Below are 25,729 nucleotides of genomic sequence, written 5' to 3'. Positions count from 1 at the left end.
AACCCCAGAGTTGGGCAGGAAGGGTAAATAAACTTGTTTACAAAATCAGGATCTTGCCAGGAAAAAAAAAGAAATTGTGTCAGCTTAAAATAAGCTGCTTCCACCATGGTTTCTAGATAGAACTGTCTGAAAAAATCTGGCAGAGAGAACTGGGCATTGGGGACTGGCCCTGGGCTGCCACATCCCTGCAGGTGGTGTGTGGCTCTGCCCTCCAGCTGCCCCCATGTCCTCGAGGGAGCAGCCAAACTGGTCTGCAGGCAGGGAAAGGAAAGGAGCAGGAGATGGGGAAGGAGGAGCTGCCTCCATCCTTGCAGGGCCCTGAACACCATGGGCTCTTTAGAGCTGTCTGCTGGAGGAACATGTCACAGACCCACCGTCCCCAGAAAATGTCACCAAGCAGCACTGACAATTCACACACACACTTGGAGAAGGAGCAGAGACCAACTGGAAGCGTTTCCACAATTCAGGGCTCAGAAAGTGAACAGTAGCACTGGGCTGGGTACCAAAGTCATCACTTAGGCTATGCTTCCTGCTGAAACCATGAAATAATAGATGTCCAATTAACTGGCAAAGCAAGATGCAAAGATAAATATTACTTGCAGAGAGCTGGCATACTGCCCGCAGAGTTATAATAAGAATATTTTATTTGCCTGGGCTATAGATAACTTATTTCTCTTCTCTCTCTTGCTGCCTCTGGGGTTCCTGAGAGTATATGGGCTTTCTTGGAATAACTTTTCTTTTCCAGCAATCTCTAAAGTCCTCTCACATTCCACCAGCTCAAATTTATTTCAAATACTGCTAGACTAAACACAGTCCTAATAGCTGGTCTTAGAGAGTATCTCGAGTATCTGACACACTCAAACTGCACAGATTGCAAATTTGAGGCTGTGGTACTTTTCAAAATATGTCTGTGTGGGAGCAGAAAGGAGAAGAGGGGCCAACCTACTTCAGCCTTTAGAATAGGCAGAGCAGAAATAGGAAAAGAAAAAAAACCCAACACCCTAGGAAAAAAATTAATTGGCAGGGAAAAAGCCTGCTTCACATTGCAGGTTCCCAAGTCAAAGTAAAACCGTGGAGGTGCCAATAGGACTGGACAAATGTCAGCTCACCATCGAGCTGCCCAATAAGTTATTAGAATCCAGAGACCATTGCATGCACAAAATCTCGTGCACAGTGCCCTGGAGCCAATACAAGGCACGTACTGCACATCCCTGAAAAGCACAGCAGGAAAGGATCCAACTGCAGCCCTCCAGCCTATCAACTACACACGATTCAGATTAAGGGTAACTAGCATAAACTAAAGCCTCTGAACAAGGTGTCCAGCAAAATAAGATTTTTAATGGGTCAGTCCCTCCCTGCAGGTGCTGCAGCAGCAGCTGAACTCTTTGCTTAACTTCACATGCAACCACAGCCCAGGGTGGGAAAGAACTGATCCCATCTAATTGTTGCAGCCATTAACCTAAAACGAGTTCTTTGTAACTCTCTGTATCTGTTTGGCCCAAGAGTGTTTCCAAATCCATAGAAGCAAGTCAGTAGTTGTAACCTTGGTAAAACTGGAGGCAGCAGGCAGATAAGTGACTCACTGAAGGTCAGAGCATGACCCGTTTGCAGAACCAAGAATGGAAAATCCTTTGCCTCTCAGCCTTGCATCCCAATTGCATTCCTGGTGGTCTCTGATCTTGGGGAAGGCAATGCAAAGGCAGTTCCAACACACACACAGGAATTTATTTGAATTACACTGCTATTGAAACAGCCTAGAAATGTGACCTATCAATTCTGTTTCCTTCTTCCTCTCTTTTTAATTCTTAAATTTTTTTCTTCTCAAGCCTTTCATTTGCAAAATTCTTTTATTCTTCCCTTCTTCTTTTGTATTCTTTCACTTCTCATTTTGCAGTATTTCTCTTTATTTGTGGAGAACAGACTGGAGAAAACCAAGAGGTACATCCTTAATGGGAAGAGAGCCCTTAAAATCAGCTGCCAGTTAATCCCTTTGCTGCTGGTGGCTGCCACTTTCCCATCCTGACAGCAGCCGGGAACACAAGGGTGGATGGCTGTGTAAATGTGCAACGTGAGCTCAGGATTTTACTTTGTAAAGTGATGACAGAGTGAGAAGGAAAACACAGGATGTGGCTGGAGAGTGGAAGATGTTTCCTCTGCGACAGCACCATCCTGGGAGCCCAGCGAAGCCCCAGTTCTCACCAGTGGAAGCCTGGTGCAGGTGCAAAAAAGCAATCAAGTAACCTAAAACACAATGAGACAGCCTTTTCCTGCCACTTCTTGACCTCATCCTTTCTCAAACCAAACACTGCTGTTCTTTCAGGGGGGAAAAAAATCCCCTGTTGCTTTTGACCAAACAAGAAAAGAAGAAAAACAGATCCCAGTGCAGCTCCCGCTGTCTGTGGGTGACTGAGCAGGGCTGAGGAGAGCAATGCCTCGGCTCCACGCTGTCAAGCCTTGCAGCTGCAGGCAGGGAGCTGCAGTAGCACAATGGCCTCAGAAATGCCTTGCCAGGGTCAGGCAGATCAAGCCAAACACGTGTAGTTTCCCCATTTTTACTCGGAAGGCACCACGTGAGATCCTGGAGGCAAATATATAGTGTCTAATAACTCCCAGAAAGGAGAATCACAGAGCCATTTTTGTTGGAAAAGACCTCCAAGGTCAGTGAGTCCCAACTTTGATCCAAGAAGATCAGAAGATGAGAGAAAACCCAGGTTGCCTCCAACACCTTGCCCACATGTTGGTCCTTCACCAGCTAATTAACTCCATCCTGATGGAATTCCTCCTGCCACTGCACTCCACTCCCAGGAAAACATACATCTCTAGAAGGGCCAAGAAAGGATCCTACAGAAAGACCTTGCTTGTGGCATCACAACCTCCGAGTGTGGGAACAGGCTTGTCCAAAGCAAATACCAGCAAAAAAAACCCCCAACAAAAATAAAGAAAAAGTCAAACTCAGAGTTAAGAACGAGGCAGCCAATTGCTGGGTGTTCCTGCACTAAGTGGCATCCCTGCAAGGAGCAAGTCAGAATATTTTAACCAAAATGTTCCAGCAAAGAATCCATTTCTGGCAACTAGGCTGTATTGGAAATTTCCTTCCAATCAGCATGGCCAGAGAAAAACAGCTAACAGTGACAGCAGCAGCCTAATCTATACTGAAAGCTTTTTCCTGAATATTGGGGGAAAAAACAAAGACAGAGAGAAAAAATAACCCAAACCCACTCTCCCCCCCTCCCCCCAAAAAAAAAACTTGTCCCTCATTGTCTTTTTAGACTAAAATAACAGCTAGATTTTCACTGGCATCTCAATTCCAAAGGCAAACTTTGCAAGCAGGAAGTTTTCCTACTGAAAATAAAGTAAAAAGCACCAATCCCAAACCTGCAGACTTTTCAAAAGCCAGGAACTGTGTCCAAGCACACTGACCTTTTGCTAAGCTCTGAAAAATTTAATAAATGCAAAGTGCAACAGCATCTGGAACCTGCCCTGACATCTTGAATTCACATTCACACTTGCTGATGAAAGATGCTGTGCTTCTTCTTTTGAACAGGTTTGCACCCAAAAATCTTGCTGTGGCCTGGAGCCACGGCTGTGCTGAGGGCCTGGTCCCAAACTGACCCAATTTTGGTACATGAAGGGCCTTCATCACACTGGAGCTTCATCCTGCTGCTCTGCCTCTACCTGGTGCTGTGTGGTGGAAGAGAAACACAGTTTGTCCTGGTCTTACAAAGGGCTTTTGTTTTCAGGCTACTCCTGGCACCCTGATTTTCCCCAGGAAAATCTGTGTGTATGGTGCAAAATCAATCCAAGAATTGCTTCTATCTGGGAGTATCTGTGGAATAACACTACAAGCTTTACTGCCCACCACGGGCTGTACTCTCTCTCTTTTTGCAGCTGGCAGGGCTTTGAGGGAAACCTGATGCTATTTTGAGAATCCAAGAAATCCACGAGGTTCAGACTTGAGGCATCTAAAAGAGTAGTGGGAAACCCCACACAATCCCAATTCCATGATTTTGGGATTAGCTCCCAGCCCCGCTGACCAGGGGCTGGATCCACGCAGTGGAAACTGGAGGGTGCACGTGCAGCTGTGCCTGGATTTGTTCTTTGGCTGCTGGGGGCAGCCAGAACAGGAATAAAGCAAGCAGGCTCAGGGATGGACAGCCAGGGACATCCACAGCCACCAGCAGAGCTTGGCTGTCCCACACCCTCGGCGCCCTGGTGGCTGCACAGCACAAGCATTCCTGGGATTTGCTTGGGAGAACTAAGGAACAAACTGAGTTAATCAGGAGAAACGTCCTAGAAACTACAATCCATTGCAACGTACTAATTGTAACCACAAAAATGATCCTCTGCTGATAGAAAACAGGCGGCCATCACTTGCATGTATTTCACTCCATCAAAAATGTGTGTTTGTTTAAACATTTCAGATGTGTTCAGCTGCTCAGGACTGTGGATTGGTTCTGACGCCTGACTTCACATACACTCAAAATACATAAAATACAAGGGAAGATAATCAAGAAACACAAATCTAGGTCATCGTGACCTGAAGCAGGAACCTTTATTCAAAAGACCTGCATGCCCAGACTACTACTGGGTAGCTGTGTCATGCCAAGGTGGGTCTCCCACTGGGCACAACAACACCCAGCACTTGGGAAATGCTTATATACACTCAGTTCACTGATTTACCATTAGCTAAAGGTCACCAAAGGCTTTGTAAAAAGCTTTATCCTCTCAGCATGATCATTCTAGGTGACAAATACTTCTGATTTACCCAGGACAAAAAATATACAGAGTCAGAAATCAATAAAGCACGCAAAGGTTGAGGGAAAGAAAAACTGGAGACAGACAGAAGTGCCCAATAACATGTGAAAGGTCATTGGCACCATCTCTCAGGCACTTTCACCCCCCGTGGACATTGCCTGCTTGCAGAGACTGACAGCTGGTAGAGCTGCAACCCTTCCTCCCCCAGCACAGGCAAGCAGAACCTTAGACCACCACTCTTTTTAGTTTGCTCTAAACAACTGTTTGGTCCGAGTCCACAACCCCCACCAGCACTCATGGAGACACAGGAATTTCAGATATTTGGTCCCCACATCATGTATCAGAACCCGCTGAATTTTGCCTGCTTCACTCCAATAAGGTCTCAGCACCTAATTTTTCAATTATTTCTTTTCTCCTCTACTTTGGCCCCCACTCCCCCCTGGAAAAGCAGACAGGGCAGAACTCCATGCTGCAGCAGATGGCACCTGGCTTCTCAGCAGCCCCTCTCACTCAGCATTTACCCACTCCACAGAATCCCCATTTTGTTGAGAGATGCCCTCCACTCCCCCCACCCTTTTTATCCTTCAGAAACACATCCCCAGCCCTGCTCCACTGCCTGCTGACCACCTTTTTGGCCACCACTGCCTTTTTAACACATCTTCTTGGCTCTTCTCTGTCCCTTGCACTCCTCCCATGTTTTCCACAGAGACCTGTGTAGTGTCCAAACAAAACAAGAGTCAGTCCCAATGGCATTTTGTTCCATCCATTTTGAATTCCTACAATGACGGAGAAATAAATACAGAAACTGCAGCTTCTCTGCCACAAAATGTGGCTTTGCCAAAGCTGCGTGTGATCCATCTGCCTGGGGGATGAAACATGGAATTCGTGAAGGCGCTGCCTGGTGGGTCAGGAAAAGTCTCCCTCATTTGTTGAACACATGGTTTGGGCAAGACTGGGAGTATTTTGATACTGGCACAGTCTGAGGATGAGAATCTGAGACAAAATTACAAACCCCCTCATTAGGTGAAAAGTGCCAGCTCCACTAACGGCATCTCAGCTGGCTGAGCACACTCTGCTCGAGAATGCCCAGCATTTCCCAAGATGAAGAAAGACATTTTGTTCAGATTGATGGTACACTCTGTGCCTCTTCTTCCTCTGGAAGCCAGCCAGGGGCAGAGCAGGATGGTGAGCTGGGACCTCTGCATTTCTGCAGCAGAGTTTTGCTCACAGACCTGTATGAGCACTTGAGCTCTCCAAAGCATATGTACTTCTTGAATCAATTCAGTTCTCATGCCAACAGCTTCCAGACCAACCCCATGGTAAAACGTGTCTGGATTGAGGCAGTTTTGCATGGCTTTCATTGCCAGCACTCTATCCCAGCACTCCCACCCAGGTCACTGCTCCTCCTGGAGAGCTACAGACCTCCTGTGGGCACAGCTCACACCAGGAGCCCTCCAGAAAACAGGGGTGTACCACTCCCCCTTTATAGAGGACAAACAGGAGGCCGCTTGAGTAACTGACCAAAGGGCTCACAGCTACAATTAGCATCACTGATAATGAAATACATGCTCTTTTACTCTGTCTCATGGTTTGAGGAGGAAAACATGGTCAATTGCGTGAGTCTCTGGGTGCACATCAACCCTTGCAAGAGAAATTCCTGCTGCCCTGCATCCCACCACAGCCTGCAGGTCATTGTGTATCTCCAAATGCAATGGACCAGGTCCAGACCTCATGGCCCAGATGGCAAGGACACCAATACCTGAAAAGCTAGATATAAAAGGCAATACCCCTAAAGTATAAATTGTGAGAGAAGACTGATGAACAGCCACATTTACTTGCCCGGCTTCCCCTCTGGGGCAGTCTGCTGAAATTACTGCAGCATTCTCCATTAGCACCTCTGGTGTGACTCTTGAGGATGTCCTGGGCAGGGCTAAGAGTTGGACTCGAGGATCCTTGCAGGTCTCTTCCAACTCAGGATTAGCCTATTATGCTATGGTTCTGTATTTTTTTAAAATCACCTCCTTCCATGAGGTTTTCCAGAGCCTTCAGTATTCAGTGGCAGCAACTAATTTCCCAGTCTCAGAGACAGGCTCACCTGCAGCAGAGGCTGCACAAATAAAGCTCCTGCTGAGCGCAGGAACCGCGCTGCGGGTTTGGGTTGTGCTTTGCTCATCGCCTCGCAGGGCATCCGTGATGGCAACTGCTGCTGACAGCGGGCGCAGGAGACGGACTCCTGCTGCCACAGGAGCCAGGCCGGGGGGAGCGGCAGCGGCGTCTGCCAGAGCCCAGGAACACAAAATGGGTTTTAGAATGGGCCACTGGGGAGATGCTGCGCTCCCCGGCTCCCGCGGAGCCTCGCCCAGACACAGCAGCGAGAAGAGGCTCAGCCAGCCCCGCCGGCTGCCGAGCATCGCTCCCGTCCCGGCACAGGGCTCTCCAGCATCGCTCTCGTCTCGGCAGAGGGCTCTCCAGCATCCTTGCCATCCCAGCACGGGGCTCACCGGCATCCCTTCTGTCCCAGCACCGTGCCCTCCAGCATCCCTGCCATCCCAGCACGGGGCTCACCGGCATCCCTTCTGTCCCAGCACCGTGCCCTCCAGCATCCCTGCCATCCCAGCACGGGGCTCACCGGCATCCCTTCTGTCCCAGCACCGTGCCCTCCAGCATCCCTGCCATCCCAGCACGGGGCTCACCGGCATCCCTTCTGTCCCAGCACCGTGCCCTCCAGCATCCCTGCCATCCCAGCACGGGGCTCACCGGCATCCCTTCTGTCCCAGCACCGTGCCCTCCAGCATCCCTGCCATCCCAGCACGGGGCTCTCCCACACTGCTCTCATCCCAGCACAGGGCTCTTCCACACCATTCCCAGCATGGCATGGCACTCTCCCACAGCCCCCAGGGCAAATGCTGCCCAGCTCCTGCAAGGACAGACCTCAGCCTGCACAGTCTGAGCTCGATCCCCAATTTGATTGAATCAAGGATAGAGAAGAGCTGCACTGTGTCAGCTCCAGAGCCAGCACCACCCACCCTCCCCATCTCTTTCCCAAACAGTCAGGTATCAATGGCTTTGTTAAATTCTGCTTTATTTATCCCTCTTCCCCTTGACTAGATTGTTTTTCAGCAACACCAGCGTGGGCAAGCCCTTAAATTCAAGCAACACGACTTTGAGCCACCACACCCCACACCCTCCCTGGCACCGCTGTGCACCACAGCCCCGCAGCACCCTGCCAAGTCACCGGCTTTCCCCCGCGGGCGCTGCGAAGGTCCAGCTTACGTAAGAAGAAACAAACTGGCTTTTCTTCACCACCCTTTCAATGCTGCCATTCATCCCCTGCCCTCCATCCTCCCAGTGCCACCTTGAAGGATGCAAAACACACAGCCAAAACACTTCATCTCACACGTTGTCCCGGGGTGAATGTTGTCCGCAGGTGATGGCTCGATAATTTTGTCCCCCTAAACACAAGTGAATTAAAGGGTTAAGGCAAAAAAATACTGAGATGCAAAGGTACCCATGCGTTAAGGACACCCCTACTCTGGCAAAGTCACATCACTGCTCAAAAAGCAAGGAGTTCTGAGACCTGGCAGCCCTTTCCTGGAGGACGCAGGGGTTGCAAAGCCAGGTCACATGCATCCCACTCCACCAGAGAATCAGCATCAAACAGCGAGGGACCAAATCTGTTCAATGGTTGTGTAAAGACTTTGGCTCCGATGCTGAGCAAGCACTAAAGCTGGTTTCAGTTCTACCCAGCTGGAAACATCTTGGTCAAACCCCAGGTTATTTTTGCATCTGCACATCAGTTCTGCCTCGTTAGAGACTCCGTGCTGACTTTGGCCAAGTGGTCAACCCCAGGGAAAAGCAAGCCAAGAGGGGAACAGGACACAGCTTTGCAGGCTGAACATGCAATGACAAAGCCAGGTTTATTCACACACAAACAGCCTGCTTCAAAGCATTTTCCACCCCTCATGAAAATGATACTAGCATCATAACCATCTACATTCCAGGATTTTTAGCCCTCTTCTGACTTCAGGCCAGCATGGATGCATTCTGCCTGCCATTATTTGTCAAACAGTAAATTCCAACTCCTTCAGGAAACCAGGGAGGACGGAAGCATGGCTGGTTGAACTCTTTGTCCTTCTCCCCCGCACATACACACTTTCATATCATGAGAACAGAGCAAGAAACCCACAAAAAATGCACATTTCCAAAGCCAGAGGCTACATCCCAGTTCTGGCAACTCAGTGGTCTTACCACAAAGCTCAGCATAGCCTGGATCCCCTTTGACTTCTTAACAATACATTCACAGTGGTGGCAGGGTGGGGAAGAAGGGCTTCAAAAGGGAGGAGCAGCAAGGACCAAGTTATTTTGAATCCAGAAGCCAACCACTGCAACATGAACACTCCCCGTCGGAGTTTTACTGCTCCTCCCGGGAAGAGCTTTGAAGCGTGGCAATGGAAAATGAGGAGAGAGCCAAGAGCACCCAGCATGTTGGTTTGGGACAGTTCTGCAAGCACTAAAATGTCTGAGATACCAATAAAGGCTGGACTTGGTGAGGTGAAAGAGAGAAAGTAGAGAAGACAGGGCCCTCGGTGGCCTCATGCCATCAGTACATTCCCCTGACTGCAGCTCCCAGGGAGGCTGATGAAGCCATTGGGATGCAGGCAGCTTGCTCAGACTCACACATGGGGTGTTTTGGACCTCAGTGTGATGCAGGGTGTAGTTAGCACATAAAGCTGGAATTCACTCACTTCATCCAGCTTTGGACGTGGAAAGAGAAATCAGTGTGTTCCAAGTCTCCCCTGTCTAGCCAGTGTCAGCAAGGGAAGGCAGCCTTGGAAAAACCTTTTTCTTCTACGGCTGTTAAACCACAAGGCAGCCACATGGAGAGGATACACTCTCACACCACATGGAGTAGCTGCTGGGTGTGTTTTGCAGCCATTTTTCACCTTTTCTGCCCATTGCACAACCAGGACCTCACTGCCATGGCCATGAATCACAGTACAAGTGTGGCTGGGGAGGCAGCAGCTGGTTTGCAGGGTGGCACTGGGGTACAGCAGCCAAGCACTGCTAAGAGGGGCAGGAAGAGAGAGGATTAGACCAAGAGGTGCAGGGGAAGCAGCTGGGAGAAAGCTTGCACGGCATCTGCACTACGGCCCCAGCCCCCCATGCCTGCACATACTAAACATCAATTACATGGAAATTAAAAGAGGAAAAAATAAACACTTTGAAAAGACAAGAGATGAAAACATCCATGCTGTGTTTTTGAAGAGCGACATGAACCCACCCTGAAGAAATGTAAATGTAGCAGGAATCAAGAGACTCCTGGGATTACTCATTATAGGAGACGAGACTCTACATCTTTCTGTTTTGCAGCAATTAACTGGTAACTGGGGAAAAAAATTGAAGAGATCAACACTTTTCTATTATTAGTTTTAAATAATGACTCAGAAACAGGCACTTCCTTTTTCCCCAAGCTATGAGGAGCTAAGCACCAAGACCCTGACAATGGCTTCAGACTCATTTAAACTGCAAATATCTCTGCAGAAATTACAGGAGACTGGTGTGAATACAATGAGAAACAAACTCTTTGTTTTGAGTATAACAACAGCAATTACCTCTCATTTATAGGTTAAAAAGCTTGATACAGCATATTTGTTAGGAAGAGCATGCAGTGCCAAGATGTACTTGTGCAGAAATTGGGGAAGTGAGGAGAGAGAGAGAGGAAAAGTCACGCCTGCTGATGGCCTTGGAGAGAAACTGAGGCCAATATAAAGAACTCTCTCCAAAATACAGAGCTGTTTCCCAAGGCCTGACCCTGGAGCTTAATCACCGATACCATCCACAGTCCAGGGAAATAATTAGGCATTTCAGCTCTGAAAGAGTTGCCTGCCTAATCTGCTCAGCAAACAGTTTTTGCAGAGCAATTCAGAGAGCGAATTAGAAGCAGATTCAGCTGATGAGACACAAAAAGTCTCTAACGGCATTAATTTCCTTTGGGAAGCAGCCCACATGCTCCCAGCACAGTGGGAACCATCACTCCTGCAGCAGGTCCCAGCAAGGCAGATGATCAAAACTGCATCAGCCATTTGGAATAAGCAGAAAGGCAGTGGATGAGGATGTGGTGTCACAAGCAGTAGCTGAAATGCTGAAAACAGAAAAACTTTGAGTTCACCTTGACATCTGCTTATTGCAAGAAATCTTTTGGATCTTCCTCTCCCAGGGATAAGCGTCTGCATCCCTGCCACGTCCCCTCAAAGTGTGCACAGAGATGATGAGGACACAGCACAGTTCTCAAGGGACCTGCACTGCATGCGGCAGTGACCAGGACATGGAGCAGCACACCACCAGGGCCTGGCCAGCTTGCCCATCCAGGAGCACACTCTGCCCACCCTGGCTGGCCACAACCCCTGAGAACTGCAGCACCATCCTGGACCGGGACACGTCATGGGAATGCTCCACACTAGCAAGGTATAGGGGGCTGAACCTCAGCTTTGTGGACAGCAGAGTCCCACAGTACTTTGCCAAAAGGTCAGGCGGTGCAGAGGTGCTGTGTTGACCACTTGCATGCCCCAAAACAGCCCACAGGACTTGTTGTCACTTCTCCCAATGCCATTTCCTTCCTGTGACCCTGGTGTCATGCTCCACCTGCGAGCAGAGTGAGTCACCAGAGTCCTTCCAGGTGCTTTTCTGGGATTGTTTGGCAGAGTCAGGCACTGACCCATCCCACTGCCTCAAGTGCAGCTTGGAGCAACCACCAGCAGACCTGGCACCATCAGCATCCCAGCCCCCAGAGAGATCCAAGTGCTCTGCAAACTTTGGACCTCCAAAACAGCAGCCCTGAGACAACACACAGAGGCGGGTACATCATTTCTTGGGGTTTTCTTTTACTTTTTTTTTTTCATTCCTTCCCTTCCTTTGCCACGACACACGATTTGTTTTAAATATCTTAAATATATTAATTTTTAAAAAGTATTAATAAAAAGCTACTGAAGGACACGATTGGCAGAGTGACCAAGGGCAGCGACCCATTGCAAAGTATGGGGACATTTTAAAAAACAGAAAACAAATGATAACCCAAAAAAATGGCATTTTTTGCATATGCGCAGCTGGCTGGAATACCCTGGACTCTGGCATTATTGCAAAAATGTAAGGGGAAGCAGTAGAAAAAATATATTCCATTGTACCAACTTGCATTGGGAAGGGAGTTAAGAGCAAAAATGAGGAGGCTTTAAACATTTTTGGTATTTCAGATGTTCCCTCCCACACCCACTACCCAATCACTTTCAGTCTTTAAGCAAGTTTTCTGGCTTGGGGTAGCCAAAAAGTACAAAATCTGCTTCATAAAGCTTGTAGAGCTGCTGCCTCCAAGCCAGTGGGATTTTGGCAAACCAGTTATCTTCCCAGCTGCTGGCAGTCCTGTTCCGGTAGCTGGGTGGGAAGCGAAGCAGCCTGTCCACTTTGAGGAGCTGCAATAAATAAGCAGCATCCTCATCCAGCGTCTCCAGCTTTCCGATGAAATCATAGTCTATCTGGCACGGGTGGCACAGACGGTAAACCTGCCTCCAGTGCTCATTGAAGGGGGCCATCTTCTCTGTCCTGGGATCCAGTAAGTACTGGATGAAGTCAGAAAAAGAGACTTTGAGGCCTGCCCCAAAGGCCTCGCTAACGGAGGTGGGGACGTTGGTGTGGTTGGAGTAGAGCTTTAGCATGGGGATGGCGAAACGCCGGTAGAAGTCCTCATTCTCCAGCTCAAATTTGCTGCGGAAGGCGGAGATGAGGCGGACAAAGGGGTCTCGTACAAAGAGGAACTTGGTGTACTTCTTTAGCTTGATCTTCATCAGGTGCCGGGAGAACTTCCCGTAGCGGCGCCAGAATTTGTTGAATGTCAAGTGGGTGCTGGTGTTGTGGACGTGTTCCCGGGGGATATCCAGAGGGTTCCGGTAGGGGACCCCCTGGTCCAGCAGGCTCTCACTTAGCACAATCATCACACGTTTCCAGTTGGTGCAGGCCACCTTGGGCACGTAGCAGTAGATGACGCCGTGGCGGTCATCCACAATCAGGTGGTTGAGCTCGTAGTTTGGAATGTCATCGAAGGAGCGCTCCTTGGTGGGGAAAGTGAAGCTGGAATTGGCGCAAAACTCCCGCAACGTTCTCTGCCTCTCTACCTGCAGCTTCTCTTGGTCCAAGCTGTTCCTGTCCTTGTGTGTAGACCAGTCATAGCCCCGTACGTTCTCCTCCAAGTTGCTTACCACGGGCTTGTTGGAGCCCTGGACGAGGAGCTGCTCTGTCTTTCGGGGGATAGAGCTGTTCTGTTTCAGGCTCGAACTAAGCAGCTTTGCCAAAAATTCATCTACATCTGGCAAGGTTTCCCAGTCTTCACCTGCCGCGATGGCTCCTGGAGAGCGGGGTCTGGAGAAGGATGTGTGCAGGTAGAAGTGTGCCGTTCCCACATTGTCCCAGTACACAATAATCAGGAGGATCATGAAGATGGAGACCAGCACCACAGACAGCCGGAGGAGCCGCGCTTTGGTCATCCTGACACCTACTGTGGTAGCTGGCTTTCACCTGGATTCACCTCCGGCTTGCACAGCGAGGCTTGGGATCCAGCATGGTGCTGCAGAGCAGGAGCCTGGAAAGGTATGAGGAAAGAAAAGTTAGTTGAACCCTTAAGCCTTCTGGTATGAAGGGAACGATCTGTCACAATCAAGACTTGTGGGGCTGACCATCCCCATTTCCACATGGGGAGAGCTGTGAGTGTCTGAGGTATCCATAGAGACTCTGTGGAAAAGAGCTGGCTGGCCAAAAGCAGACATAATGTGTTGCAATTTCATCAGTTTCATAGCAATCATGGCTTTTTATCAACCTCAAGTTTCTGAGTTAGGTGATTTCAAGAGAAGCTCTGTTTAAATTTTAAAAAATTAGTCAAATATAATCATTTCAGGCCTAGAGCTTACAGAGGTAAGTTTGAGAGCATTAAAATATACAACCATACACAGAAAATATGCAGAGACAATTACTTTTCAGACCTCCTTCATTTTTACACTATCTAACACACAAGAAGAAAGAAGGCTCAATCCATGATTTCGGCTTGTGGTATCACACGGTGGTCTCATCTCTGCATGAAGGTGCTCTGTGCTGACAACAAATTCCTTATTGGAGTTACGGATACAGGGCCGAAGATGCCGTTGCCTCAGTGGCTAAAGCAAGTTTGTGCTGAGAGAACATCACTGACCTGAACAGACCATCTTATCTACTCTGTGTAACCCAGTAGGTGTTATCTCCATAACCTTTCTTGGTAGCTATTTCATTTTTCCAGCAAGAAAGATTACACAAACAGTTTTCCTACAACCCCCCGCAAAGGGATACAGTCCTGATAAGAGCCATGCATCAAAAAAAATTTAAAGGAGTGATTACTTTTAACTGAATGATTTCAGAGATTAAGGATGCTGTGTCTGTGTTCGTGCCCAGACACCATTGAGTCAGGACCTGTAATTTATATTTCCATCACACTCAACACGAACAACTCTTGATCACCAAAGACAGATGAGAAATCACTGGTAAAGGGGAAGCTCAGATCATCTGTTCTGAGGGGTGCAGCAGGTTTGGTTTTTCTGCTTCAACCAGCCCCATCTTTTCACTGCTGTCTGCTTTCTGTGATTCCCAGCCCCTTTCTTCCTGCAAGATCCTCAAGGAAGACCCACCTCCCCACCCTGCTGCATGTTTTCTGGTCCAAAGCTCCATGCAGAGGCAGGCTGGCAAACCAGCCTTGATCTCTCCCCAAGCCAGCAAGGAGCCAGTGCCTAGAGCCAGGGAAGAACAACACAGCAAAGTGAGGAGTTACAAGTAGTTACTCCAATGTCCTCCTCCCCTCGAAGCACAGTCCAGGCTCTGATTATAAACACAGAGCAGGACCTACAGATAAAAACAAGAGCTGCCCTTTCCACAGACATCCCAAATCTTTCCAATGACTTCAGAACAAATACTGCAAACATCAGCTCTGAAAACAAAGCCACTTCAGGGCAAGCTGCCCTGAAAAGTTTTTTAAACGAAGGCTGGGTGTCTCTTCTTCTGAAAACACAGAAGTAGCTCTCCAGCCAATTCACACCACCTTTAAACAGCACCAACCCCACCCTGCACAGGGATGAAGAAGAACTCGAGTCCAGATATGCAAAAGTGCTGAGCTCTGTCATTCCCAGGGAAAAGGTGCTCAGCACCTCTGAAGTTCACTGCAGCCTTCCAGTGAATGACTTGGTAAAAAGTCCGCTGCATGGCTGTGCTTGTGTCTCAGGGGTGCCAGGTTTTAACAACTGAAGTCCAGATTTCAAGCATTAGACAAGAATTTAGTAACAAACAGGAACAATACTGGCTACTGTTACATGTCAAAGCGTTAGGTCAGCTTGTCCCAAGACACAGAACACATATCTGAATGCTTATGGTTTCTCCACCCTGTTATATTTATTTACAATTTGGAATTAGGGAGAGCCAGAAATTCAGCAGAGCTGTAGCCTAACACAAGGCTCTGCACTGCAACACCAAAAAGCGCCTTTCCTGAAGCCAGGTTCTTATTCTGCCTGTGAAGAAGAGCTGGAGGAACTGCAGACATAATGTTTTACACTCTGCAGAGCAAGAAGCAGGTATTACTCAGCAGTAATTCTCTGTGTTTAGCTAGTCAAGACTGAGGATGGAGCAGATCTGAGAAGAAACACCCAGAGAAATCAGCACAGAGCTAAAGAAGGGGCAAATTACATATGTGCGTCAGCACTTCAGACCAAGCATCTGAGTCCAGCAGCAGAAGATAATGGAGGGACACTGCCAAGCTTCCTGCTTGGCACACTCCCGGGTTTGAGTTTTGCCCAAATCTGTTCTTGCTTTTGATCTCGTTTAGCTGCTCAGGGCAGGGACTGCTTCCTATTCTGGATGAATAGGGTGCCCACTGCGCACAGAATCTCACCACGCTGTGCTTCCAGCGCTGCTTGAGACCTCTAGGCTGGCTGGAATGCAGCAAGCCTGGAAAGCTGCATGGAGCATCCTTTTCTGCTATCCCCATATCCAGCAGCTTCCACAGCCCTGGGCAGCACAGCAGCCTTCCAGCATTCCTGCAAAGCTGTCCCAGGCAGGCATGGACAGATCACCCTCCTGGCAGCAGCAACAGGGGCAGACTGGACACTGTGTGTGGCATTCACATTCCTGGGGCAAATGGAAAGAGGGATCTTCGTCAAAGCCACCCCATAGTGCAGCTTTACCCAGTGCACCCCAAGGGCTCCAGCCTGCTTTCCAGGACACGGCACGCAGGCCTGCCAGAGAGTTTGGTTTTTCCAAGACACACACACAGCAGCGAGCAGCACAGAATCAGAAAGACTCCACTTCTATTAACTCTACCAGTGCCAGAGAGGAACCCTGGAAAAGAGCAGTAAGACAGCTGAATTCCCCCTCAGGAGGAAAACACTGCAGAAAACAGGAGTTGCTAGTTGCTCTATTGATTATGACCCATCGCCTTCCTGAGCACTTCATAAAGGATGCCAGAGTGAAAGCACAAATTAGAGGTCTCTGTGCACATTAGAGGGAACGTGACTCTGTCCTCCCCTTGCCAGAATCAAAAGGAAAAGCTTCCAGAAAGAGCCAAGAATTTACATTCAAGTTCAACCCAAAGTCACCAGCCAACAGGAACGTGCACCAGGATCCACACAAAGCTGCCTCTGTGACATGGTGCTGGCAAACCGGGAAGTGGGCCAAGTGCTATAATCATCCCACAGAGTTCCCTGAGCAGCCATCCTGTGACCATCTCCAACCTGAACCTGGCCTGGGTGTGAACCAAGGACTTTTCTCCCCATCCCAGGCCCAAGAAAGGCATTGAGGTCTGAGGTCACTGGTCCCATGACATATCAAACTCCCTGCTGTGTCAAACAACCACCTCTCAAACTCTCATTTAACACCAGAAAGGGGGGATGTGTCCCTAACACTCTTATTGCAAAAGCCATTGCAGATGCAACTCCTCGGGGGTTTGGAAACTTTATTTCCACTTCACAGCCCAATTGTAACTGTTTATTCTCAAGACAGATAAGAGCTTAAGTAAATTGTGTCTCTTTTTTCCTCTCCTCTTGGCTTTATGCAACAATTACAATCTCTTCCAGCCTGTCTTTGCAAAAGAAAGTAACTCCAGCTTACTTACAGGAGCAGTAAGCCCTAGAGAAAATAAGGCTGCTTACAGAAAGGCATGTGCCAGACACAGGGGACAATAAGCCCTCTCTATGAACAGCAAAGGTTTTGAAAGAAACGTGCCTCCAAAGTCTTGGGTGCAGATCCCATCTCTTCTTGCTTTGTGTTTTCCCCTGCCCTAAGCACCAACTCAACTCCTCCAGTGCCCACTTGTTCTAACATGAGAAGATACAGGATTTTAGGCAGCTTACTTGGATTTTGCCTGCTTAGGAAGATGGAAAAAAGTGGAATAAGAACTTTTAAAAACATGTAAAACCCCCACCAAATTCAAAGGGATACTTTTCCTTGGGGCACTTCTTCAGGAATCACTGGACCCATGCAACCTTCCATACTCACATATCATGGTACACACCAGCTATGCTTAGGGAATCAGTAACCTCTAGAAAAGTGGAACCAATTTAATCTCCTAAAGGTGCAGGAGAATGGACACCCACCAGTCAAAGCAGACTGTACCAAGAAACAAATTCCATGCACTTGGCCATCACTCAACACACTGTTTCTGCCCAGCCTCCCAAAAGTCTAGCATCCGTTGCAGAGCAAGGAAATTTCAACCCATCTAATGACATCAATACTTACATTAGTATAAATGCACACCATAATTAAAAAACATGCATTGCATGTTGCACCCCAACTTAGCACATACATGTTAGACACCAGCAAAAGAACATTCTAATCTACAGTTTGCCAGCATCTTGTCTCCCATCGCTGCCACAAAGCCTCGCTTGTACAGGCTTGGCAGCACTGGCTGCCTCTTTTTTAATATCCATACTTGGAAGTTGTCACAATTTCTGAAATTTCAGGAGGAAACTCCCAAAACACAGCACATCCTGTTCATCCATTACTTTTGTCACAAACTTCCAGCACACGCACCATCCCTGGCTTCACAATCACAGGAAGCACCTCAGGCAGCCCCGGTGCTGCAGCCTGGGCCAACAGCACCCGGGGACATTTGTTGTGTGCCAACCCTGACACCCGCACTGGTTGTAGTTACCATACAAACACCTGGTTCCGGTACAGTTTTCAGCCTGAGCTCTGCAGTGAAGTTTTGCACGTGAAGTTCAGGCTGGAATAACAGCGGTTTTGGCCGGATCCCTGCGGAGCAGCGCTGGAAGCCGGGCTGTGCCGTCGGGCGGCGGCTGCATCCCGGGATCGCTCTCGCAGCCGCTCATCCCTCGGTCCCTGCCAAGCCCGGCAGCGGCTGCAGAGCACCCGGCAGGGCTGCACCAGCCTCAGGCCCACCACCGGGGCTGGAGGGAGGCACAGAACCATTAAGGTTGGAAAAGACCTCTAGGATCGAGTCCCGCGATCAGCCTAACGCTGTCGGGTCCACCATCAAACCGTGACCCCAAGTGCCACATCTACATCTGCCTCCAAGGACGGTGACACCACCACCTCTCTGGACAGCTCGTTCCCTGGCTCAGCTTGAGGCCGTTTCCTCTTCTTCTAGCTCTTGCTACCTGGAAGAAAAGACCGACACCCACCTGCCTACGACCTCCTTCCAGGTGGCTGTAGAGAGCGATGAGGTCGCCCCGGTCCTCCTTTAATCCAGGCTAAACCCCCCAGCTCCCTGGGGAGCATCCAGCCTGGCGGCAGCGCGGAAAGGTGCCGCGTGTGTGGAGAAGGGGAGCTGTCCCTCAGAGCCCCCCCGCAGCCCCAGCCCCGCGTCCCGCCGGAGCCGAGCCCAACCTGGCACCGGGGAGAGCGGAGGGACAGGCGGGGCCACGGCGTGCTCATAAACCGGGAGCTGGCCCAGCCCCGGGGCGGCACCGCCTCAGCGAGCCCCGCCCGGCCCCTCGGGCACCCCCCGAGCCCTGCCCGGCCCCGCGCTCACCTCCCGCCCGGGCAGCGCAGCCTTCGCCTTCTTCTCCTTCTCTTGTTCTCCTCCTCCTCCTCCTCCTCCCGCCGCGGCCCCGGCGCCGCCTCTCGCGAGACGCCGCGCGCGGGGGTCCCCGCGGGGCCGCGCAGGCGCCGCTCCTCCCGCCAGGGGCGGCCCCGGCCCCGCTCCCGCCCTCGCCTGAGGGAGCCCGGGGGGGCGGGTCCGGGGCGTCGCCGCACGGCGCTCCGGAGTCCTGACGCTCTCGCAGCATAAGGGGAAATGGCCGGGAACTAAAACACCAGATTCACCTCAACATGTGGAAGAACTGCGTCCATGGAGCACTGGAACAGGGTGGCCAGGGAGGGTGTGGAGTTATCCTCGCTGCAGACATCCCAAACCCACCTGGACGCGTTCCTGTGTCACCTGCTTTAGGTGGCACTGCTTTGGCAGGGAGTTTGCCTAGGTGATCTTCAGAGGTCCAACCCTAAAAATTCTGTGATTCTGTAAAAATTTAACCTAAAGCTCACTTTTAAATTAATTACAGGTTACCACATCGTAACCCTGTGTGGGTATTTAATGTCCTGGAAGCTTGGGGGGCCAGCAGTCATTATAAGGAGCAAAGTCTAAATAACTGGATACAGTAAGGCTAGAAAATGCTGCTGAAAAATCCCAGGACAGTTTAAGCTCCTTTTGCTTCTCTAGTTATTTGTGGTTGGTAAGAAGTGAATCAAAAAAACATTAGCCCAGCACTGAAAGTGAGCAAGGTTCCACTTTGCACAAGACATGGGCTGCAGCCTCATCTCCAGTAATCAAACCTAAAAGTAATAATTTACAGATTCCATCTCCAACATTTCAAGCCCCAGCTTTTACATAAATTAACAGACTTAAAATGTAGATTTTACAAACAGAGAAGTCTAAACATCATGTGGCTCTGTACTCTTCACAACAGTCATGGCAAATTATAGAACTCTTTGTCACACAAACTTCCCCTTTGGACATGCAGCCTCAGACTGAGGCATTCGGCTCAATTCAGCTCACTTGAAATGGCTCCAAACACTGCAACTTTTTCCTGGTGATTCAGCCCAAAGGTATTTAGCAGAGATGTATATGTTTGGAAAGCTTCGTTTTCCTTCATTTTTTTGGTCCCGCAGAGTTTGCAGATCACATGAGGTCTTGTAAATACAGTCTTGGCTCAGGACCTGCTGGCACAAGTTTGTCTTATACACATTCTGTGCTTATTTTATCTGTGTGTCCTTTTTTTATATCTTCATTAATCTAAAAGAGTCAGCTCTAGGGACAAGTGATCCTGACCTTCCACTTCGCCGTCACACTTCTTCCTGCTGCTTTCTGCTTCATAACGAAAATCCGCTGCTTGCCACACCCTCTCACACCCTTGCATTGATTGCATCCCCAATTCAGGGGCTTAAGACATTTATAAATACAAGTAATTGTGCTTCCTCATCCCTGGAATGAGCTATCCCTCATCTTCCCAACAACAAAGCAAGAGGCATAGAGAAGTAGGAGCGTGTACAGTGTCACCCAGTGAGAAACAGCACATAGGAGAATTCTTTGCAAGTGCTGCAGCTGTAAAAAAGATTCTTCATCCATTTGAAAAAAATGCCCAAACCTACCCGAGATTGTCACCTTAGAGGAGGGAAGTCACTTCTGCTTGGGGCAAGGAGTCATTATTCCACGCAATTGCCAGAACCATTTTATTTGCAGCATTATCTTAAAAGCCCCTTAATGGAGAAGGCTGCCACCTGAAGATGCTTGTTCCAAAAAGAAAAACACATTCCCACAGTTAACCTCTGGGCTAGTAATTCTTATCAGGGTCTTCACCTATCACCACTGCTGCCTCTCTGTCTGCAGTCAGATCTGAAATGCTCTGTAGAGAGAAGAGAGCTTAGAGCAATCTTTGGCTGCTCTCACAGCCAAACATCTGCTCACCCAAACAGCATTCCAGACATGCAGTACACCTCCCAGCTTCACAGCAACACACAGGGAAAAAACAAGGAAACTATTTCTCAGGCATTTACATTTGGTTTTAATAGTCAGGGAGCCTTTTGGATGCACGGGTGGCATCCACGCTTTTGCCCTGGGAAAAAAAGGCGGCTTGGGCTCCATGCTGACGTCTTCTGGGAGATGGACACTGCTGGGAAAAGGAGGTTTTCCTCTTCTCTTGGACTCTGTTAACACCCTACTTGTTTTAAACTGAAGCCAACAACTAGAGCACACAGTACAGAGCAAAGACTTCAAGTAGGGATACAGAAAAATTTATAAGCTTCCTCTCCTCCCTGCTCACCTTCCCTCTGCTCTTCAACACCGCGACACAGAAGCTAAAATACATTTTAAGGCACACTCTTGAATCTGCTTCCTCGACTTCCACCAGTCTTGAAATTGCAATCCTTTGGGGCCAAAGAGAGTCCTGTTCCCCAGGTGACTTCTATTTAGTCCTGGGCTGGCTCCCCAGACGGGCGACTGCCTGTGGCTTTTGCCGACTGCTGGCACCATCTGCAGGCCCTACAAGAGAGGGAAGAGGAAGAACTCGGTCAAGTTTCTCACACCTTGATTTGAGTCTCATTGCCAGTCAAAATGGGGAGGAGATAGATTGCTACAGGCTGTGGAGGGGTGAGTTTGGCAAAGGCCAAGGATCTGCATATCGCTGCCTCAGGAAGAGCCCAAGGTGACACCTTCAGTGGAAGGCAGTATGTTGGCATGTGGCTAACTCAGATTAAATTTTGTCCTTCACACGTGGGTTAGACTGGGGTTATGAACACCACTGAAAATGTTATTTTCTCTTCCTAAGAGGTTATTTTTGGCTAAGAGGGAGATGGAGTGGAACTCCTTCTGGAACACTGCCCATGTCATCTGTTGCAAAGAAAAAAGGCTTAAAACTTGGCTATAAAACCTCTACCCATGTGACTGATTTCACAACTGGACCATTTGTGTTGCATTTACAGCTCTTTCAGTTCAGATTGCACCAGAGCAAGTGCTGAAGAGTGTCACAGTTCCTCCTGAGCCAATCTGATATTCATGCACTCACTTGTTTCTGTAGGTCCTGTCCTTTGACATGACCAGTGTTGCTGTGCTGGGTGGTGCTTGCAGGAGCCTTGCCTTTTGGCAGTACCATGAGTGGAGTCCCCTCTGTTGGAAGCAGGGAGCGTTTTGTTATAAACAGTGGGAACAGAGCACAGTTTAAAAGTATTTTGCTGTGTATGAGTTACTAATATCTAGCCAAAATAAATAAGAGCATTGTAAATCAAAAGTTAACCATTTTGACTGTGTATCTCCCATACAGAGCTGTGGCTACAAAATAAATGAGCCAGTGAACAAGAAACTGATGAGCTCCTAAGTCTCCCTCCTGTTTTCAGGGTCCTGAATGAAATCAGTTTCACCAGAGAGTCATCGGTGAATGGCACAAAAGGAGGTGATCATCCTGGTCAACACAAGTGCCCTCACACCAGATTGCTCAGTGCATCTCTAGTTACAACTCCCATCACTCCACTGGACACACTGGACACAGGTGACACACAGAGGGAGAGTCTAAATTGGAGATGGCAGCTAAGCCTTGACCTCTTAGCTATTTCCCACATTTTAAACCCAAGGCCAGTACTCTAGGAGTGATTTTATTGCCTGCCAAGGTTTACCTTCCTCACATACACTAGGTTTAGCTGCTGTGCATGTTCTGCCATCACAAGAGCAGGATGCTTTCCACAGCAAACATGCCTTGAATTCAGTTCCTGCCACACTGACCTGCTGGACTGAACTTTCTGGCAAACCAGAGAAAGTTGGGCTGAGATGGGTATCCAGAGACCATCCTTCCTACAGAGTGTCATTTTAGATGATCTGTAACTGCCACTGTGAACAGAATATGCCAAGAGGTTAACAGATGAAAGCACAGACCCTTTATCAACAGGGAGAGATGAAACATGTCTAGCTGAGAGCTGTCAAGCTGTGAGGAAAGCCAGAAAGCTGGTAAACATGGTGATAAAGAACACAGCAAGGAATACTTCAGAATTCATTTTGTCCCCTGATCCTCACTATCTTGGCTACTTTATTGGTTTAAAAGCTTGCCTGGCAACAGAGGCAAATGGAAACCTGTCCCATTGCCCTCTCTGGGGAGAAGGCTCCTGCTAAAACAGAGCTGATTTGCAAGGGCAATATACCAAAAACTCTTCTAATAGATTTCAGTTTCTAGAGGTCCTTCCACTTTGGTATCTCCCAGCTTTGTGGACTTAGCTGAGAGCTGCCAGGTCCCCATGCCCTAGAGAATAAGCCTAATAATAAGGAAGAGTACTAGTCTGACTCAAGGGTGGTGGAGGGAATGTCAAATTCACCGCCCAGGGAATATCCTTTGTGTTCCCAGGCACACCCTTTCTGATCTCATCTTTGTTAGGATCCAGATGCTGACTGACATCCAGAGGAGGACTGTTGTGGGGCTGCAGGAAGAGGGAAGAATGAGATCCTCAGCAGATTTTTTTCACTATAAAGCCCCTTCTCTACCCCAGGCTCTCAGTCGGTGTTACAAAGACACTCTTGATACCTCGTGCTTTTACAGAGTTCCAGCCACCTGCTATTTGCTCCCCTCCTGTAGAGGGTCACTCAGGGTAGTTTAATTTCTCATATAACAGCATGACTAACATTAAGTGTATTATTCAAGGGGAAACCCAATTCCGTGCCCTGTTCATTCTAGACAATCATAATAAACAGGAGATGCTGCTGCTGCTTGGACTCCCTGCTGAAGACTGGCAATTTCCTGGCAGCCCCTTACTGTTTCAAAACACTCAAGTTTTCCTAAGACAAAGGGGCCAGCAGCACCTTTCCTTTCTGGTGGGAAAGATCTGAAGGCCTCAGAACAACTGTGCCCCCTGAGTGCACAGAGGCCTTTGAATAAGAGTCTCCTTCAGCAGTCACTTGGGACATTGCATGTTTGGCCATCTCACCTTTGCCTTTCTGTTGAGTGAAGCTCCAGAGACAACATGTTCATAAAACAAACTCTCTGTGGAGCTCTTGAGTGGCACCAGGACCCAGCCAGGCTTTGGGTGTGTGTGATTCCATGGCCATGACACCACATCATGGGACAGGGTGGATTTTCCAGCACAAGAGGCTGTTCTGCCTTACCCTGAGCATGCTGGATGTCACTGAGTGTAGCAGCAGCAGGCAGCTCAGCACCCCCTCCTCCAGCTCAGAGAGGTGCAGGCAGTATAACCTCACCAGTGTCTCTGGGACAGGAATGTTCTGGGCTGGAGCAGAGATAGGGAGGAAGAGTTAAAAATGACTCCTAGAGAAACAGCTGAGTACAACTGAGTCATGACATCCAAGGCAATGTTTCCTGGACGGATTTTTCTCCAGTTTGCCATCAGAAAACAAAGCTTGGAGATAAGGATAGAGCAGGAGCAAAGGTGCCGCTTTACCTTTTATCAGCATCTGCTGCTGCTGAATAATTTCTTTGCAGAGTAGCATGTGCTGCTGCAGTTACTGGATCACAAAATCCTTCTGGCGCAATAGATTCTCCCTGTACAGTGGATTTGCCTGCAGCTCTGTATTGCCAAGCTGAAGCTCATGGGCCCTGCAGAGAAAACTTAGCACCTCCTGCTGATCTTCAGTAGTGATTTGTCTGGGGAAAAACTCCTCCATCTGAGAAGCTTTTTCTTTGGCATTTGCTAAGTGCTGCTCCAGCTCTGTCTGAAAAACATAGGGGTTTGCCAAGGCAGCTCAGCTTCTTGGGATAACAAAGGCATCTGAACAATTCTCTGCTGTCTCCATCATGCTGAGATTAAAGTAAAATCTAGAAAAACAATTTTGTATTTTGCTTGTTTTACTACCAGCCACCATATTTCAGTCATGGCAGATACATACAGATGCAGAGTCCTTGCCTAGAGGAACTCTCAAATGTTAACCACAAAAAATAATCACTAAAAGTAATTACCAACACATTGAACGACCAGTGCACAGCAAACCTTCAACATGGGAAGAATTAGCTCAGTTGGTCAGAGCATGGTGCTAATAATGCCAAGACTGTGGGTTTGATCCCTGTGTGGGCCATTCACTTAAGAATTGGACTTAATGATCATTGTGGGTCCCTCTCAACTCAGAATATTCTGTGATTCTGTGAATTAGCTTACATATAGGTGCACAAGTTCAGAGGCTGCTTTTCTCTCATCCTAAAAACCACAGGGACAGAGGCAGGATGCAAACATCAATGTTCCTAAGCTGCTTCCTTCAGCAGCCTGAAGTGTTTAGCAGTCAGGTGCCCCACAGCTTTTATGGTGCTGGCACAAATCCACGTGAACCTCTGAGCTGTGCTGCTGCCATCCTGCCCTCAAGCACCCACCAGGCAGAGGCCAGACTGGCAACCCCAAGGGCACCTTCCCCTCCTCACCTTCAGGGCCACCATCCTGCACTGTTCTGCCAGCAGCTGGTTGATCTCTTCTCTTGCTGCTGTAACTTCCTGAGGTTCAGGTGAATCCATGACATCCCTGTCTTCCTCCTCAGTGTTTCGTCCTTTGCTGGCATATCATCCTTGCATGCACCCTGACCCTTCTCTGGTTCCCAGCTGCCAGAAAAAAAAAAAAAGAAGAAGAAGAAAGGAACTTCTGGGAGACGGTGACATAGCTCAGGTGATGCATAGCCTTTCATTGTGTCTGTCCAGCCTCCTCTTCCATGACAACAGCAGAATTAATGAGTCCAGACTGCTCTGGAGCTGGGCAAATGACACAAAAGAACACAATTACCTTCCTCCCTTTGCCTCCTATGTGATCTTTTCATGGAAAGAATACCCCAACACAAATTACTGCCTATTCACAGGTACTTGTTGAATATCTTTGATGTCCTAAAGATTTTTTAGCTATAAATGACCTAAATCCTAAGGAACCGGAACGTCCAGTACCCAAAGGGAGTCTACAAGAAAGATGGAAAAAAACTTTTAAGAAGGGCATATAGTGA

The 25,729-nt window shown here is 48.7% G+C and overlaps 1 protein-coding gene across 4 annotated transcripts; it reads right to left on the bottom strand.

Moving 5' to 3' along the window:
• Positions 1-4,535: 4,535 nt before the first annotated feature.
• On the bottom strand, positions 4,536-18,892 carry CHST12 (carbohydrate sulfotransferase 12). Of its 4 annotated transcripts, none has more exons than XR_007207114.1 (3): positions 18,800-18,892; positions 10,037-13,381; positions 4,536-8,207 (listed from the first exon to the last, which is right to left on the bottom strand). XR_007207114.1 is itself a non-coding variant. In XM_048321066.1 (2 exons), the coding sequence occupies exon 2, from the start codon at positions 13,284-13,286 to the stop codon at positions 12,036-12,038; it is 1,251 nt and encodes a 416-aa protein (XP_048177023.1). In that variant the 5' UTR covers positions 13,287-13,381; positions 18,800-18,892; the 3' UTR covers positions 4,536-12,035. The 4 variants fall into 4 exon arrangements, 2 of the variants coding, with proteins under 2 accessions (XP_048177023.1, XP_048177024.1); XR_007207115.1 differs by having other exon boundaries at positions 11,941-13,381; XM_048321066.1 differs by having other exon boundaries at positions 4,536-13,381.
• Between the last annotated feature and the right edge of the window lie 6,837 nt (positions 18,893-25,729).

The sequence above is a fragment of the Corvus hawaiiensis genome, chromosome 16, assembly GCF_020740725.1.
Source record: "Corvus hawaiiensis isolate bCorHaw1 chromosome 16, bCorHaw1.pri.cur, whole genome shotgun sequence".
Classification (NCBI taxonomy): Eukaryota; Metazoa; Chordata; class Aves; order Passeriformes; family Corvidae; genus Corvus; species Corvus hawaiiensis.
The sequence above is the reverse complement of the archived record's forward strand: the minus strand, read 5'-3'. Positions and strand labels throughout refer to the sequence as shown.